The 17,294-nt window shown below is 55.4% G+C and overlaps 2 protein-coding genes across 2 annotated transcripts; one reads left to right on the top strand and one right to left on the bottom strand.

Annotated features, from left to right (window-relative positions):
* Nucleotides 1–477: 477 nt before the first annotated feature.
* On the bottom strand, nt 478–1,431 carry LOC309604270 (olfactory receptor 287-like; the record flags this gene model as incomplete). The annotated part of the gene is made up of 1 exon (XM_082339205.1): nt 478–1,431. One exon carries the CDS (start codon nt 1,429–1,431, stop codon nt 478–480), a length of 954 nt encoding a protein of 317 aa, XP_082195331.1.
* A 994-nt stretch (nt 1,432–2,425) lies between these two features.
* Nucleotides 2,426–3,178, top strand: LOC309604271 (olfactory receptor 5AP2-like; the record flags this gene model as incomplete). Its single annotated transcript, XM_082339206.1, is given in 3 exon segments — nt 2,426–2,551; nt 2,555–2,578; nt 2,582–3,178. Coding segments are annotated over 3 exon segments (747 nt in total).
* Between the last annotated feature and the right edge of the window lie 14,116 nt (nt 3,179–17,294).

Genomic DNA, 17,294 nt, shown 5'->3' with positions numbered 1-17,294 from the left:
CCTACGCCCCTAGGCAACAATTCCCTGAGTCCAAATGGTGATCCAGAGAGCTGCTCGCAGTGACTCCTCTTGGTGGGTTTCACACCTGGACAATGGGGCTGACGGCTCTCCCAGGGCAGCCCTGGAAGGAGCTGGGACAAGATGTCCCTTCCTCAGGAGCCTGTCACTTGGGTTCCCACCTGCCACGGTGCCTCTGTGCTCTTCTCGCTTTGTGGAGATGGGCTCTTGATGAGCTGGTGGCTCTCCTGTGATGCCTCTGGGAGCAGCTGGGGCAGGGTATTGACTGGGTTACTCCTCCTGCCATCGGTAGTGCCTTCTTTGTGTGTGCACATGAGCTTCTTCTCACTTAACCTAACACAACCCAACAAGAACATGCATCTCCTGAGGCATCTGTATTTGCAGGTTACATACCTATGCACTGGTATTATTTAGCATATTTAACATAGCAGCTCATTGGAATTGCTGTCCAGAAATGCATCAGGATTGGGGGAAAAGCTGTGCTGTTGCACGGGCAGTGGCTTTGTTCAGGGCCAGTAGCACAGTCTTGTTTCTAAGACTGTAGATGAATGGATTTAAGAGTGGGTACAGGACAGTGTTCAGCAAAGCCACAATTCTGTTTGTCTCCAAGGAAACATCTCCGGAAGGACGCACATAGAGAGCAATGCAGCTCCCATATGCAATGGCCAAGGTGGTGAGGTGGGAAGAACATGTAGTAAAAGCTTTTTTCCTCCCAGCGGCTGCTGGCAGGTGCAGAATACAGAAAAGGATGCTCATGTAAAATGCCAGAGTTAAACATAAGGAATCGAGTAGGATAAACGATAATAAAACAGAGTCTGTTTTCCAAAGCAGGCTGGGGTCAGAGCAGGACAATATGAACAAGGGGGAGTTGTCACAAAAAAAATGGTGGATCTTGTTCGAACCACAGAAAGTCAGCTTGTAGAGGAGGACCAGACGGTAACTCAAGACTGTGATGCCTATGACCCAAGCAGCAGCAACCAGGTGGATGCAGAGCTGAGGCTTCATGATGGCAGCATAACGCAAAGGCTGGCAGATGGCAACGTAGCGGTCAAAGGACATGACAGCAAGTAGAACCAACTCTGTACAGCCCAGGGCAAAATAGAAACAGGACTGGGCAAAGCAGCTGCTTAGTGAGATCATTCTCCTATCAGAACTCAGGATCACAAACAATTTGATGCTTGTGGAGGATGTGAACCAGATTTCCAGGAAGGCCAGATTGCTGATGAAAAAGTACATGGGGGTTTGCAGGCGGTGATCTACACACACGAGGAAAATGATGGTTGCGTTCCCCATCACTGTTGTCAGGTATATGAGCAGAAGGAGCAGAGAGAGAAAGAGCTGTAGGCTTTGATCAAGCCCTGAGAAACCCTCTAGGATGAACTCAGTAACTGCAGTTTCATTTTCTGCTGCCATGCTGAATTTCAGTTCATCCTGCCGAGACAGGAAGATGGCAAAACCCAAGTGTGATTATTTCACCGTCTGGATGAAAGGAATCCTTCCTTCTCTGCTTCTTTCCTTTCTTGCAGTCTTCCTCCTAGATAGCACAGAGAGAGAGAGAGAGTCCTTCAAGCCTTTCTCACCCCCTGATTTTTCTGGTTTACGTTTCAGTTTGAGTCCTCAGAGAATTTGTTGTCGTCTTTCTACCTTTCTCAAACACTCCTAAAGGATTCTTTCTCCAGAAGAGAAGATTTTAAAGAGGCTGCGAGCTATTTCACCCCATTCCTGGCAAATTCCACGTTCACTCAGACCTATTGCAAACATCTGTCACACCTATGTGCCAAACTCATCTCTTCTATTGCACAAATGCTAAACCATCAAATCAAATCAAGTGTGCATGTTGAAAGCTATTCTTTCTACTTTTCAGAGGTACTCGCCTTTTTGCACTAGGAATCCCTGAGAGTCTCTTGTTTTCAAAATAAGTAATACCAAGTATCTCTTTTGTAATCTCTTGTTTCCTTCCACACCTTCCAGCCACAGAGATATCTTAATCTCCAGCATGAGACTGACAAACATGTCAGGGGGAATGACCAGAGTGAACCAAATATCCAAGAAGGACAAGGTGCTGCGGAAGGGATGCCTGGGGGTGTGGCACTAGTGGTGGAGCCAAAGGATGGCAACGGTGACTGCATTCCCCATGACAGCGAGCAGAGAAATCACCAGCAGCAGTGTGAAAAGGGGGGGTTTTAACTTGTGAAGGACTGAAAAGGCCTTCAGGAAAAATATTCTTGCTCTGGTATGGTTGTGAGGATCCATTTTGGTACCCGGTCAGTTGAAGGCGTGGCAAGGGTAACTAATATCGTGCTTGGTGAAATTCATCTTGTTACCTTTGTCAACATTCCCTTCCCTTTTCTTAGGTTTCCTCCTCCTTCTTTCGTGGGCCTCAGAGCAGATGCCTAATTTCTCCAGCATGGCAATCTGCTATACTTCCACTATCCTGCCCAGGCTGCTGGCCAGCTTCCTAACCAGGGACAGAACAGTTTCTGCTCAAGGCTGCATGACACAGTTCTTTTTCTTTGCCTGTTGTGCAGGTACCTAGTGTCATCTGCTGGCCACCATGTTCTAGGATCGGTACTTGGCCATATGTTACCCCCTGCTCTATGCCAGCCTCATGAAGCAGAAGCTCTGTCTCCAGCTGGCGGCTGGGTCTTGGCTAGCAGGATTACTAATGTCTACCATAGTCACCGGGCTACTTTCCAACTTACACTTCTGTGGTCCCAATGCAATTGATCACTTCTTCTGTGATTTTGCCCCACTGCTGGAGCTCGCCTGCAGTGACACCATGGTGCTTAGACTGGTTACTTCCATCATCTGCTTTCTGGATGTGGTCTTCCCCTTTGTGTTCACCTTGGTATCCTATATCTGCATCATAGTTGTGATCCTGAGGATCCCAGCCACCACGGGGAGGCAGAAGGCCTTCTCCACCTGCTCCTCTCACCTCAGCGTGGTCACTGTTTTCTATGGTACCCTCATCGTTGTCTATATGATACCCAGAACAGCCTCACTGAGGCAGCTCAAGACAGTGCTATCCTTTTTCTACACCATCCTCACGCCCATGGCCAATCCACTCCTCTACAGCCTGCGGAACAGGCAAGTCAAGGGGGCTCTTGGAAATGCCCTCAGAAAGACTGTGGCCTGCATCGAGAGCTCCTACCAGTTGTGACCCACCAGGTTTAAACAGGTTGTGGTTGCGTCAAGTGTGGACAACTCAGAAGTGCATATTTTGTGTTCCAGGTATATCTTTAGAAGTGCAGAATCTGGGGACTGTTTGGGGAATGAGAAGTGGGAAAATTTGTGTCTTAAGGAAATACAGGTCTGGTGTTGAAGAGTGTAAAAAGCTTCCCTGGCTTTCTTCCTGCTTTAAAGTAACCACAGTTGTGATCCTGCAAGTGGGAGCTGTTGAAATGCCACACCTGCCCAGGAGTGGCAGAAAACTTTCTCTAAACATGCTGTTTTCTCTTCCGTTACCAAGCCAAGCTGAGGGTGGGGTTCCTGCGTGTCTGGGATTCCTCAGGACATCTTCATATTGTCAGTGAGAAGGGGGAAGTTGAATCAAGCCCTTCCACTGGACATGTCTAAATCTGAGTAGATGAATCCCATCCTTCCTGTTCTCTGGGATGTCTAGCAGAGGAGAACTGTGAAAGCTAGTCTGATAGGGTCAGCCCCGCTGGAAAAAAAAAAAAAGAAAAAGTAGATCCTTCTTCAGAAGAAGGGTACATGAGCTGGGTCTCACCTTCCCAAATTTTTTAATACAGTAATCATAACTTCCCACTCCTTTCCTTCTCCTAATCTGACCCCCCACCAGTCCCCCTCCCCCAATGTAATTACGTATTTGTTTCCCACTGGCTGACTTAGATATTGCAACCTGAATCCTCCTGTTTTCTTCTTTCTTGCAAAAGAGAGCAAGGTCACGCTCATGGGCCATGACTGAGAACATCCACCTCCAGCAGTGGGTTTTCCCCATTTCCGAGGCTGAGGCATGCGCACAAGATAGAAATGTCTCCATTGTCCCTGATTTGCGCAAGGGCCTTCAGCCCTGACATACTCCCACAACACACTTATTCCTCCTCCACCCACAGACATAAATCCCTTCCCACTTCCAGGCTCAAATCATGGTTGCAAGAATTTGATGCACTTCAGAAGAGGCCTTGAGCTTCTTGGATCTTCTTGGTGCTTACGGCAATGTTCCTGGCTCCCTCCAGATTTGATGGACTTCCTGTCTATAACAAGGGCTTTCTGACAAGCTTTTATGAAATGTTTGTTTTTCTGTCATTCCTGTGTGTGGAAAGAGTAGACACAAAAAAGAAAGAAATATCCACCAAAACGGATGCTGAGTGAAGTGCCAGTAAGAACCAGGTGAGGCACCCCCCTGGCTGTGGCTTCCTGGCAAGAAGTCTGTCCCGAGAAGGGGATCCAGCCTCTGCCACTCTGGAGTGGGGAATCAGCAGTGACCACGCCACCTGGCAGAGACTGTCTGTCCAAGCACAGTTACTGTCTTCTCAGCTTTGAGCACGAGCTTGAAAATGCTTGGCTGCAGGGGTAGTGCCTGCGGGATTATCACTGCTCCAAAGGAGCAGTCCTTCCAGGTCTTTCTTGAGCAAGAATGGGAGAGTCATTGCTGAGGATGGGCTTTGCGGCCATGTGTGCAGAGCACAATAGATGAGCAGCCCATCCCCTTAACACCACTCACCCACTCCAGAAGGTCACAGTGACTGTGCTCTGGTTTTGATTCCCCTAAACCCTCTCTGCTAGGCAGGGGCTCAGCAGGGAAAAATCTATGGCACTGGGCAACACAATTGCCCCAGCTGTACCACCCTGAGGACACCATCCCTGCGTGTGGTCCAACCATCAGCCTTTGGGTTAACAGCTGAGCACGCTCACCCACCCTGCCACAGGGACCCCAGCCAGGGCTGTCCCCGGGCACGGCTTTGCTGTCAGGACAGACATCAGTGCTGAAGGAATGGGAAGGTCCCTGAGCCCAACGCCCATCCCCAGCCCCAGGGAGATGGAAGCCTGCTGTTCACCTCACCCGCAGGGCTGCTGGGGAACACAGGGGTGCAGGGGGAGGCCCGGTGCCTGGAGGAGGGGGTATAAGATTTCTGCCTCCATGTGCCCTCCACGGCATGCCCTGGGATGCCATCGGAGCCTGGGGGCACATCAGTCCAGGGAGGGCATTTCCCTCACCCTGTTGCACTGCTGCTGCTGCAGAGTTGGGGACAGATGTGGCACAGATGGCTGTTGTTCTGGGTGGCAGAGGAGGCTCCTCTCCATTGACCCATCCCGGAGTGGGCCAGCGTGTGGGAGCAGCACCTGCAGCAAGAGCCTCCTTCTGCCTCATTGCCCTGCAGAGACCTTGAAGGGGCAGCACTCTGCAGTGCAGCCCTGTGCCAGGATCAGGCCCCAGCAGAGAGGCAGTCCCAACTTCCCCCACAGCACAAGGATTCAAGTGCTGTTTGCTGCAGAGGGTCCCTGGGCACCCAGGGGAATACAGGACTTGTCATAGGCGCATCACGGGAGGAGAGTGCCTCTCCTGCTGGCAGGTGTCAAGGGGATGTAGCTCAGTGGCAGAGCACCTGCTTTGCATGTGGGAGGTCCTGGGTTCAATCCCCAGCATCTCCAGGGGTACTTTTGCCCTGACTCCCCAGCCTCAGGCAGGTGTGGGCTGGAGCTCGGGCACTGGTCCTCTCCAGGCCCTGTGGGCCTGCCCTGCCCACCCAGGGCTTGCCTGTGAGGTGAGGAGGGCTGTGGGAGGGCTGTGGGTGCTGCCTCTGCTGAGCCCCCTCTTGGAGGAGAAGCAAGCAGCTGTGCTGGACCTGAGCTCAGGTCACTGCCCTGCACCACAGACCCACCCCACCGCCCAGGGACAATGCTTGGCAGCAGAGTGTGGGGAGACCTCAGGGAGGGGAGAGGTGTCAGCAGCACACTAGGAATCATTTCTGGCTGTGCTGAGAGATGTAGTGTGAGGGTGCTGGTCCAGCCCAGGCGTCCTTTGGGACCAGGGCCACACTGCCCTGGTGGCTTTTCAGGGATAAGGGTCTGAGATTGTCCCGTCTCCAGGTGGAGATCCCATACCACATGGGAAGCACTCCTCTGTGCCAGCAGGTAGGGCTGTCTGAGTTGGATGAGCCTGGGCAGGGCTGTGGGACTCCCAGCTTTGACATTTCTTATCCTGACCCTGTCTCCAAGTGCTCCTGCTTCCACCATCACTGCTGGCTTAAGCAGAGCCTCAGCTCAGGGCATGTGGAGCTCCTGAGGCCAGACACAGCCCACAGACATGGGGCTGGTGCCCACCTCTTGTTCCTGGGGTGTTTGGTGTCTCTGTCGATGTTGCGCTGGTGGGATCAGGGAGGCACAGGCCTGTCCACAGCCGTGCACAGGCGGGAAGGGCCAGATGGTGCCTTGGCTGGTCCCCCAGCTAAAACACCTGCAACCAAACTGGAGTGTGAGACACGGCCTTTCACTGCAGGGTGCTCAGCCCCCAGGAACAGTGAGCCCAAACTAAGAGAAATAAGGCCGCTCTCCCAGGGGCTTTCCACAGCCATGCTCTGCCCAGCGTGGGGCAGTAGTGCTGAGAGTTCGGGGTCTCACTGTGACCCCCCCTCAGGTAGGTCCTCAGGAGCTGCAGGAGCAAGCACAGATCTGGGGCCCAGTGACAATCCTGCTTTGCTGCAGAGAACGGACCCCGCCCACAGGGCCAGACTGTTCACGTCCAAGAATGCCATGAAATGGGCTCTTTCTGCTCAGCTCTGCTGCTCCCTCAAGCACACCAGGCCTGTAGCTTACCTCTGTGAGGAAGAGGAGGCAAACCTGTACCAGGTGCCAGAGTAAGGGAGAAATATGATGCCTGTGGGAGGGCAGAGGTGGTGGGGAGGTGGCATGGGACAGGCACTGGGCTCTCTCCCTGATCCCCACTTGGGGCACCTTGAGTCTGCAGGTCAGTGTCCATACTGCCCATAGGACCCACCATCCTGTGTTCAGAAGATAACACTCCCTTCTTCTTCTTTACTTCACTTTTATACCTTATTTCTCTGAGATGCAGGGCTGGAACTTATCCCAGTGGGAGTTCTCCAGGGGATGGAGGCCGTGTTTGTCATGTCCATGCATATCACCAATCACTGTGGGAGTCTCGCCCTGGGAACACTGCTCTCCCGTGGCAGCTGCCAGCAGGAAGGCTCCAGGGTATGGAGCAGAGGGATGTGTGAGCCTGGGATTCCTCCAGATCCCCCCAGGCTCCCCCCAGGGGTGGAGGAGCTCCCAGCAGGGAATGGGGCAATGCGGAAGTGGGAGAGGATGTTGGCGACAGCCGCCTCCTGCCCTCTTCTCCTCTAGGGCCAGATCCTGCCGTTGGCAGCAGTACTGAGCTGCAGCAACTCCCCATAGGGAGCCAGCACACCTTCCAGCCTGCAGCAGAGGAGCCTTTCAGGGAAGAGCTGGAGGGGTGTGGAGACCCACCAGTGGGAGCAGGGAGGGCAGTTTGGGCTCCAGGTCCTGCCCAAGTATCAAACTCTTCTCCCCTCCTGGCTTCTGTGCTTTTTCTGCCCATGGGCACGGGGGCTGGTGAAAGCCCCAGCCAAGGGAGAGGGACTCAGGCTCAGCTCCCAGCAGCACCTGTTTTAGGGGAGGGACACAAAAATCTCCTCTGCCATGGGAACGTGCCCACATGAGCATCCTCCTGGATGGGCCCTTTTCCAACCCAGGGCCTAGACCACGGCTTTTGGTTGCAGCACACCTCTCGTGGAGATCCTTTCTCCATCCCCCGGCCCTCCAACAGCGCTGAGGGAAAGATGCCCCCATCCCCCCTGCTCCCATCCCTCCCGTACCTGCATACAAGTACTGCCCCAACACAAATCCAAACTGACACCCCTGGCGAGGCAGCAGGAGGGCAGGGGTGGGGGCTGGAGGGGAGCAGGAGGAGGGGGTCCCAGGGCTGCCGTGGGGCCTTACAGCCCCTGCTCAGGAAGAAGGCAGCTCTGTGCCTGTGACAAGAGTGCTCAGGGGTCTGCGAGGGCCCAAGGCAGCAGGAACAGCCCATGGAGACTGGGGTCCTGGCAGAGCATGAGGAGAGGGAATTCCAGCCCTGTGTGTCCCAGAAAGTGGCTCTGCACCCTGTGCTGGGGCAGTGTGGAGCAGAGCTGCCTCTTAACCATTGTTAGAGCCATTTTGACTAGAAACTTCCTGTGGCCAGCAGGATGAAAATGGCTCTGTCAGCAGGATTATTCCCCAGGCACCAGGGGCTCTCGCAGCCCCACAGCCTGACCCCGAGCCTGCTGTCCCTGAGACGCGCCCCTTCCCTACCACTGTGCCTTTGTTCTCTGCTCCCCCTGATCAGCCTCAGGGAGATGACCCGACACCTGGGCAGGCAAGCAGCAGCTCTGGGTCAAAGCCCCCAGAGACTTTTAATAAGAACAAATATGGATGCACAGTGTGAAAATGGGAATAAAAATAGAGGGAACTCCCAGCCATTTCTGCTGCCTGTGGTAAAGGGAGACGGTTCCCTGGTGCTCACAGCTCTCCCAGCTGCACAGGCCTCTCCTCCCTCCTGCCTGCACCCAGCTGCACAGCAGGGATGGGGTCTCCTGACCTGGGGCTCAGGGAGTGTTGGGCACCAAGCTCCACTGTCACAGCCTTTGTGTCCTCACGGGGATGTGCCAGAGACGCCTCTTCAGCATCATCATAGCCCATGCTCCCCAGGGACACGGACGAGGTGTCTCCTTCAGCTCCAGGGACCCCAGCACTTCGCCGGGAGCGCAGGCTGCTCCCTGCAAACAGCAAGGCAGGACATCGCAGTTTGCCCCATGGGGGTCTGTACATCACCTTCCTGCCCACTCCTCACCACATTCAGCTCCTTCTCCCACCCCCAGTCCCTCCAAGGACAACTCCTGGGTCAGGTTCCCCCTTCCCAGGAGCTTTGGGTGTCAGTACGGTAGCAACTTGGGTGGCACCAGGGATGGTCCCCCAGGAACCGGCAGCGCTATCTTTCCCTCTCACCTCCGAATGCATCCCTGGGCCCTGCTCCCTCCTCTGGTGCCCTGGCATTTCCCAAGCTCCCTGCCCAGGGGCAGCATCATCCCCAGGGTCAGAAACCTCCCTGGCATCATCATAGCCATCCACTGGGTCATGTCCGGGCAGGACAAGAACATCTGAAAGGAGAGGGCAGCTGGTGACAGTGACAAGACACATCCTGCAGAGCAGAGGAGGCGAGGATGCACAGGGACACAGGGATGAGACACTGGTGGTGGCAGCACCACAGGAGACCCCCATGTCCTCCCCATCTGTGATGGTGACACTCTGTGACACCTCTATCCACCACATGGCTTCAGGGAGATCAGCCCCTTCCTGCCTCCATTACCTGGTGCTGATCCCACACCATCCTCCTCCTCGCTGTCCCCAGGGGAGGGCTGCAGCTGGGTCAGGGACTCCTCTGAATAGGAGCCTGGCGAGATGCACAGCGGGTGTTAGGGAGCGAGCCCCACGGACCTGTCTCATGGTCAGCGCTGCTGGGGAAGGGGGACCCACAGAGGCGGGGCTGCATGGGGAGGAGGGCTGGGAATCACCCTGCTCCCCCGGGACAAACACCGTCTCAAAGGTGCTCCCAGAGCTGCCCTAGCGCAGCCTTTCCCTCACTCCTCGGGTGTCACGTGGGGTGCAGGGGCAGGAAGAGAGGGGCTGTCCAGCTGGGATGGGCAAAGCTGGTTGGGAGGAAGCTCCTCTCCCGGGCCCAGGACCTGGATGCTCTCCCCACAGACCACACGGCCCCAGCGCTGCAGGGACCACGGGCTGGGAGGCTTCAGGGGATCAGCCCTGTGTTGGGGCCAGGGGAAAGGGTCCTGCAGATGGGCCTGCAGGGAAGACCCACACCCACCTGAGCGACCAAACCTTGCATGCTTCTCCCACACCGGGCTGTAACCAACCTCCTCATACACGGCCTCGGGGAAGAGCTCCTGAGCCCTCCTGGAGCCTGGGGACAGAGGCAGGGCTGGCACAGGGACAGGCAGAGGGGTGATGGGACCCCACTGTGCTCTCCCAAACCTGTTCCTTTGGCCAGCCCAGGACTGGTCCGACAGCACAGCCACACTGCACTGTCCAGGCACAGCTGCCACATCCCCAGTGAGGGCAACATTGCTGTGGAGATTATCTGGGGCAGCGTCACCCTCGCATCATCCTTTCGGAGACAGCACTCATGCCCCTCTGGCCCCTGCGTCATTCCCTGCCTTGTCTGACCTTGGAGCAGCTCCCATGTTTCCTCGCTACCTGGAGCTGCCCCTTATCTGCCCCATGGGCCTATAGCAGGGCCCCTGCCCTGCCGGGGGATGGGCGAGGATGGGCAGGGCTGGGCAGAGGGACAGCTTGGGGACCTGACACCATGGAGATGGACTCTACTGCCCCATGCTCCTCCTGCCAACTCCCTTGCCCCAGAGCCCCCTCCAGCACTACCCAGAGCACTGCCAGCCTTGGCCATCTCCACTCTGCCATTTCTCTCCTCGCCCCATCACTACCTCCCCCCACTTCTGGGCTCTCTCCACCCCTTGCTGCTGGTGCCCCATGACCAGGCAGTCAATGGGGCGGTGCATAGGACAGGTGGTAGCACACAGTCTCATCCCCCCAGCTCTGCCTGTGCCCCTCAGTGACACCCCGCAGCACCCCACAGCCCTTCCAGGAGGCATGGTCCCTGGGACTGCTATGGAAGGACCCACCTCTGCGCCCAGCCCTGGCGCTTAGCACTTGCCCAGCCAGGAGGGCCAGGAGCAGGCAGAGAAGGGCCCCCAGGATGATGCAGATGATGACGGGCACTGACACTCTCCTGCTGCTGGTCAAACGACCCTGGGTAGGATCTGCATGGACGAGAACATAGAAGGGGCAACACCAGGCCTGGGAGAGGTGGGGGCAGCACCAGTCCTGACACCCATCACTCAAGGCAGCAGAGGGTAGAGGACCCCAGGGTTGACTAATGGGGAAATTTCCACCCTGCTGAGGAAATTACAGCCCTCCCCAACCCCCTCACCACCACCCCAGTGCCTCCTCCTGGGAGCTTCACACCCCAGCAAGGAGCCCCTTCCATCCAGCTGTGGGTCACAGCCTGGTGCTGGGGATACCCAGCCTCGGGCGGGAGGACAAGTTACCTGCTCGGGGTGGGGATGCTGCTGTCCTGGCTGGAGCTGCAGAGGAGGAAAAGGAGAGCTGGGCTGAGAGGATGGGTGTGCGGGTACTGGGGAGCCTCCTTCCCAACACGCCCTGGGTGTGTCTGGAGATCTCCCTGACACATCCCACCCAAATTGCCCCTCCAGTAGTGCTAGAAAGGGAGGCCGGGACAGGGCCCACGGCCTCTGCTCTGGGCGGCAGGCAGGATGGCACAGGCAGCCCAGGGGACACCCCTGGGGCTGCAGGGCCCCCCAGGCAGTGGCCTGAGGACACCCAGCTCCACAGAGGCTGCTCCCCACCTGGCGCCAGGCTCCTGCAGTCTGCAGGAATGGTCTCGCTCTTGGGAGGTCAGGGGCCATGCCAGGACCAAGTGGGTGAACGGCCTTCTCTAGCTCCCTGCCAACACCTGAGCAAGAGGTCCCAGCCCTGCCACTCACCTGAGCAGCGCACAGCAGCGTCTTCCTTATGCCGGCAAGCACCGCCATCCCCGGGACGGGCCCAGCAGTCCTGCAGGGACAGCTCCGTCCCCCGGCACTCCACCTGCTCCAGCCAGATGGGGCCTTGCCCCATCCCAAATGCAGCCTCATTCAGGGCAAGACAGTTTAATATGTGGAGGAGTGGATCTCACAGCAGGAGATCGATGCCTGGACAGTCTCTGAGCAAAGGATATTTTGGAGAACACCCCCTCCTCCCCAGTTTTATTGCTGACCATGACATCATATGGCATGGAATACTGATTTGGTCAGCTGGGGTCAGCTATCCTGGCTTTTGTCCTCATTGTCAGGGCAGAGCGAGAAACAGAGAAGGCCTTGATGCTGTGCAAGCACTGCTCAGCAGTAGCTACAATGTCGGTGTGCTGTCAAAGCTGTTCTGGCCACCAAGGCAAAGCACAGCACCACAGGGGCTGCTAAGAAGAAAATTAACTTCATCCCAGCCAGACCCAGTAAAATCTCTACCCCTCATTTCATACTGTGTGCATCCTGCTCAGCTCCTACAGTATTCAATACATTTCCATCCACCACCACCACTCCCTTCCCCATCCTTTGACAGGACATAGACACAGCATACTGGGTTTGCCTGGTCTGGCTCAGGTGGACCTGGACAAGTCCCAGCGCACTCCTGACTTCTCCCCTCACTCAGTCAGCCAGAGCATTTTGAAGCAGTCAACCAGGTTATCAACCTCAGGACAAGGAATCACATGTATCACCAGCCCACACCCCCCACTGGTCTTACAGGTAGCTGTCAGATCCCCCACAACCCTGGGGAAAGGGAGTTCCCCACCAGCACCCTTCCCCTCTCTTTGGCACCTCAAAATCCAGTTTGCTGTTCATGGGCTCATTGGCTAGTTCCTCTCATTCACATGGTCTTTGCTCAGATCCTCTGTGGGTCTTCTCCATATGGTCCCCATGCACATATTCTTCTGAAGCTGGCATTTTGTCCTGTTTTTTTTTCATGTTTGCAGACAGCGTTGCCTGTGTCTTTCAGCAGAGAGAAAAGCTAAGAGTCTTCCCAGTTCACCCTGCGTGGCCATCCTGCTGGGCTGAGCTGGGATGTGGGAGGCTCCTAGGCCAATTCACAGTACTGGGCTCTTCTTTGTATGCTGACAGGATTTGGGCCAAGGGCCCCTTGGTGGCCTCCTGGGAGGGGGCCATAGCCCTCGGACATGTTCCAGCTTGGCTGTGTCCTCCCCACCCTCTTGAGGTTCCCCCCACCCCAGCCCATGTCTGGGCTGCTTCTGCAGCCTGGTAAAGTGGGGGACCTCGACCCACCCTTGTACTTTGCTTTCTATTCACATTTAAACTCTGATTATTCCTTCCAGTAGCTCTTATTAAAGAAGGTTTTATCCATTTTATACATATGTTGCAATGGCTATATAGATTCAATTTCTCTGCCTTTATAAATGTTTACATATATCTATATATAAATGCATACACATGTATATGTTTATAGAGGTATATGTATTTAAAATATTGTATCTAGTAATAAATAAGTAAAAATATAGTTATACTTATTTGTACACTCAGTTTTAGATATATTTCTAAAAATGTTTATATTGTATATAAATGTACATATTTTTCTATCTGAGCACGTCCTTGCCCAAAGGAGGCAGGCAGCCAATCAAAGGGATGCATGGGAACACATGGGTCTGACGGTGTCAAAGAAATGGCTGCCAGCCAACCACAGTGCAGTATGAGATCACGTGGGGAATGAGGCTGTCACAAGTGGCGGCCTCCCTGTACGTAATGACAGGGGGCTTCCCTTGCCGACTGCTTCTGGGCACAGCGGGGGGGGGAGGCTCCTCTTGCCAGCCAATCACAGGATTTCCTGAGAAGACGTGGGTTTGCTGCTCTCAAGCAATTGCTGTCAGCCAATCACAGAGCAGTGTGATGTTTAAGATCATGGCAGCTCACTGACGTAAAATGGTGGCACCACGTCATAAAATGGCACCACCACACCCCAAATGGCAGCCTAAACAAAATGGTGGCCAAAAGAAAATGGCAGCCCCGGTGTATGCAGGGGAAGGGCCTTCTGGGTCAGATGTACTTCCGGGTCAACCAGAAGGGCTGGCTGCTCCTTCCAGCCAATCACAACCAAGCATGTGACCCGTAGAGGGGAGTGCCTTCCGGGGCAAATGGCCCCTGAGGCAGCTGGGAAGGGGTGGGACTTCTGCTGGCAGCTGGTGGGCGGGGCATGGCGCGTGTCTGCCCTCCGGTGGCGGTGGTGCCTGTGCTCCTGGCGTGTTCCAGGGCCGTGACCCAAATGAGCACAAGGAAGGCTCGTGGTGAGGTAAAAATGCTCCTTTGAACCGCTGTCAGAGAACGGGTCACTGCGGTGTCAGAGCTTCAGTGTCTGTGCCTGACGTGAGAACTTTCCCGCCTCCCTGTGCTTCCAGGCTGCACAACCCTTCCCAAAAAACCGCTGCGGGACCCTCCTGGGTCTCGTGGGAAAATGTGCACGGCTGTGCTGAGGATCCCCTGGGAGCAGGGACAGCACAAAGCCTTTTCCGCGTGCCTCCTCCCCTGGCCGTGGTCTCCCTCTTTGTCAGCACCTGAAGGCCCCCTCCATCTCCTCCCCATCCCTGGGTCTGGTGATGGCAGCTCTGTACTCAGTGGTGCCTCCAGCAGTGACCCCCTCATCTACAGCATGAGGAACCACGAGCTCAAGGGTGGAATTAGGATTACATGAAAGGTTCTGCAATAGTGATCAACTCTCCATCTCTCTCCGCAAACGACTCCCAGGATATCCCATCCAAACCTGGTGCTTTGGTGTATTATCATTTTTATTGTCATTATCATTTAACTTTCCCATTATTGTTACTTGTGGTTATTGTGTTCCTAGAGAAATGTTTGGATTTGTCTCGCTTCTCCAGAGGCATGAACCTGCTCTGTCTCACCTGGAGCCTGGGTAAGAGTGTGTCTAACACCGGGGCGGAGCTGACTGCCCCATAGCCTCTCTGTAATAAAACGGGATCTCCCCCGTGCAGTGGGGAGACGAGCAGCAGCCATCCCCATCCAGCTGGAGCTGCTCCACACCCTGAGCAGCAAGGCCAGTGTGGAGTCGCTCTGTGACCCCAGGCACCACAGCCAAATCACCCTGCAGAGCAGCATCGCCAGCTCGGGGCCCTGCAGGGGTGGTGGGGAGGGGGCGAGGAGCGGCCAGGTAGATGGGAGGAGGGTTAGGGAGAGCTCAGAGCAGAGATGACCTGGGTTGGAAATTGCCTCAGAGACAAAAACACCAGCGTTCACCTAATCCAAGAGAATGCCCAGGGTGTGGGTCCCCTAAAGCATGGTCATGGTGTAGAGCCAGAAGTCCTTGCTGTCCGGGAGCTCCACCAGGCATGGAAAGCAGATGAAGAAGGACTGGTGCTCACGACTGCGCATCCCTTCGTGCCATCGCCCCTCCTCAAGGGTGGCATCGAAAGGGAGGCTGGGACCCTGCGTCAGGGCTTGCATGAAGGAAGCATGACTCAGCCCAGAGTTCCCCTCAGTCCCTAGCCAGGCAGGGCTGTCACCCCAGTCAGTGCAATTGCTCCGGGCACCCAAGAGACAGGCTGGGTTGGGAGACGCAGGGCAGCCAGGATTAACCGCAGCACTCCCAGTAGCCTCTCTGTAGCCAGAGCAGCTCTCCACAGCTGGGAGGAGATGCGCTGCTGCTTTCTCCATGGTCAGGGCTCTTTGGCGGCTGTAGCCACTGGCACTGCCTGCTGGGAAGCCCAGACCTAGTTCTGAGACCCGGTGCCCTGCACCACAGCTCTTAGTACCTCCCCTCCCATGCCACCATCCTCTCCCAGAAGCACCACCAAGTGCATTACTCCCTTGGCAGGTATGCAGAGGAGCTGCTGGAGGTCTTCTCTGCTCCCCCATTCTGCCCGCAGCTCTGCCTCAGTGTCAGCCCACAGGCACTGCCACATTCCCTCTCTGTTAGGTGCTGGGTGTCTCCACATGCCCTCCTCTGAGCCCATGCAGGGATCCCCAGGGTGTCTCTCTCCTTGGAGCTGTCCACCAATGCCTGGCGGTGCAGCCGCAGGGGATCCCGGTGTTGCCACACTTGGAGAGAAGGTTGTGATTGTCCTTGGTCAGAGTAGGCATCAGGATCTGTCTAGCAGTCAGGAGGGAAAGAGGAGAGCAAGAGACAACGAGGACAAGAAGCAGGAGGGGGATTTTCAAATGAGGTTTAAGGAAAAAAGCCCACACCTTTATAGTTGCTTCGTGTTGGGTCTGGGGCCCAGAGATTTCCAAAACTCAAGTGGAGAAAACACTGACCAGCCTGATCTAAGGGACAAGTTCTCCCTGCTCAGAGCAGATTGTGGCACTAGAGACCTCCATTGGTTCCTTCTGACTCCTCTTCGCGGTATCTGTGGAGATTGCCTGGTCTAGTCTAGACTAGGGCACCTCCTGGGGTTGCCCAATACAGGGTGCAGCTGGGTTTGGAATATCTCCATGGATGGAGGCTCCACAACCTCTCTGGACAACCTGTTCCAGTGATCCACCCCTCTCACAGGAGAAAAGTGTTTTCTTGTGTTGAGACGGAAGCTCCTGTGCTTCCGTTTCTACCCATTGCCTGTCACTGGGCACCACGGAGAAAAGTCTGGCTCCCTCTTCTTCATTCTCTCCCATCAGGTGTTGATACACATTGATAAGATCCCCATGAGCCTTCTCTTCTCCAGGCTAAAAAGTCCCAGCTCTCTCAGCCTCTCCTCCTGAAGGATGCTTGTGTGCCTTCATCATCTTTGTGGCCCTTTGCTGGACTCGCTCCAGTAAGTCGATGTCTCTCTTGTACAGGGCAGCCCAGCACTGGACGTAGCTCTCCAGATGTGGCCTCACCAGCGCTGACTAGAGGGGCAGGATCACCTCTCTCGACCTGCTGGCAAACCTCTCCTGAATGCGGCCCAGGAGGCTGTCGGCCTGCTTTGCCACACAGCCACACTGCTGGCTTGTGGTCAGCTTGCTGTCCACCAGGACCCTCAGGTCCTTCTCTAGAAACCTGCTTTCCAGCCAGCCGTCCCCCAGCCTGTCCTGGTACATGGGGTCCTTCCTGCCCAGGGGCAGGACTCTGTGTTTCCCTTTGTTGAACTTCATGCGGTTCCTCTCTTCATGCCCAGTTCTCCAGCCTGCCCAGGTCCTTCTGAGCAGCAGTGCAACCAGCCGGTGTATCAGCCACTCCTCCCAAGTTTAGATCATCCACAAACTTGCTCAGGATGCCCTTGGTCCCATCATCCAGGACTGTAATGAAAGGGTGAATAAAATGGGACCCAGTATCAACCCTTGGGCTACCCCACTGGTGATTATCCTCCAGCTGGACTTTGTGCCACTGGACACAACCCTCTGGGACTCAGTCAGTTTTTAGTCCCTCTCATTTTCCACTTAGCCAGTCCATACTTGCTCAGCTTGTCTATAGGGGTAGAATGGGAGACAGGCTGACAGCTCCCTGCATCCTCTTTCTTGCTCTGCTTCAAGATAAGGTTTCCATTTGCTGTCTTCCTGTCCTCAGGAACCTCACCAAATCCCCTTGACCTTTCAGACATGATTTCAGGTGGCCTTACAAGGACATCAGCCATCTTCCTCAGCACTCATGAGTGCATCCCCTCAGGTCCCAAGGACTTATGCATGTGCGGTTTGTTTCCATGTTCCCTAAGCTGA

The sequence above is a fragment of the Platalea leucorodia genome (genome assembly GCF_965183815.1).
Source record: "Platalea leucorodia genome assembly, contig: HAP1_HAP1_SCAFFOLD_545, whole genome shotgun sequence".
Lineage (NCBI taxonomy): Eukaryota > Metazoa > Chordata > Aves > Pelecaniformes > Threskiornithidae > Platalea > Platalea leucorodia.
This window is presented reverse-complemented; position numbering and strand designations above follow the sequence as displayed.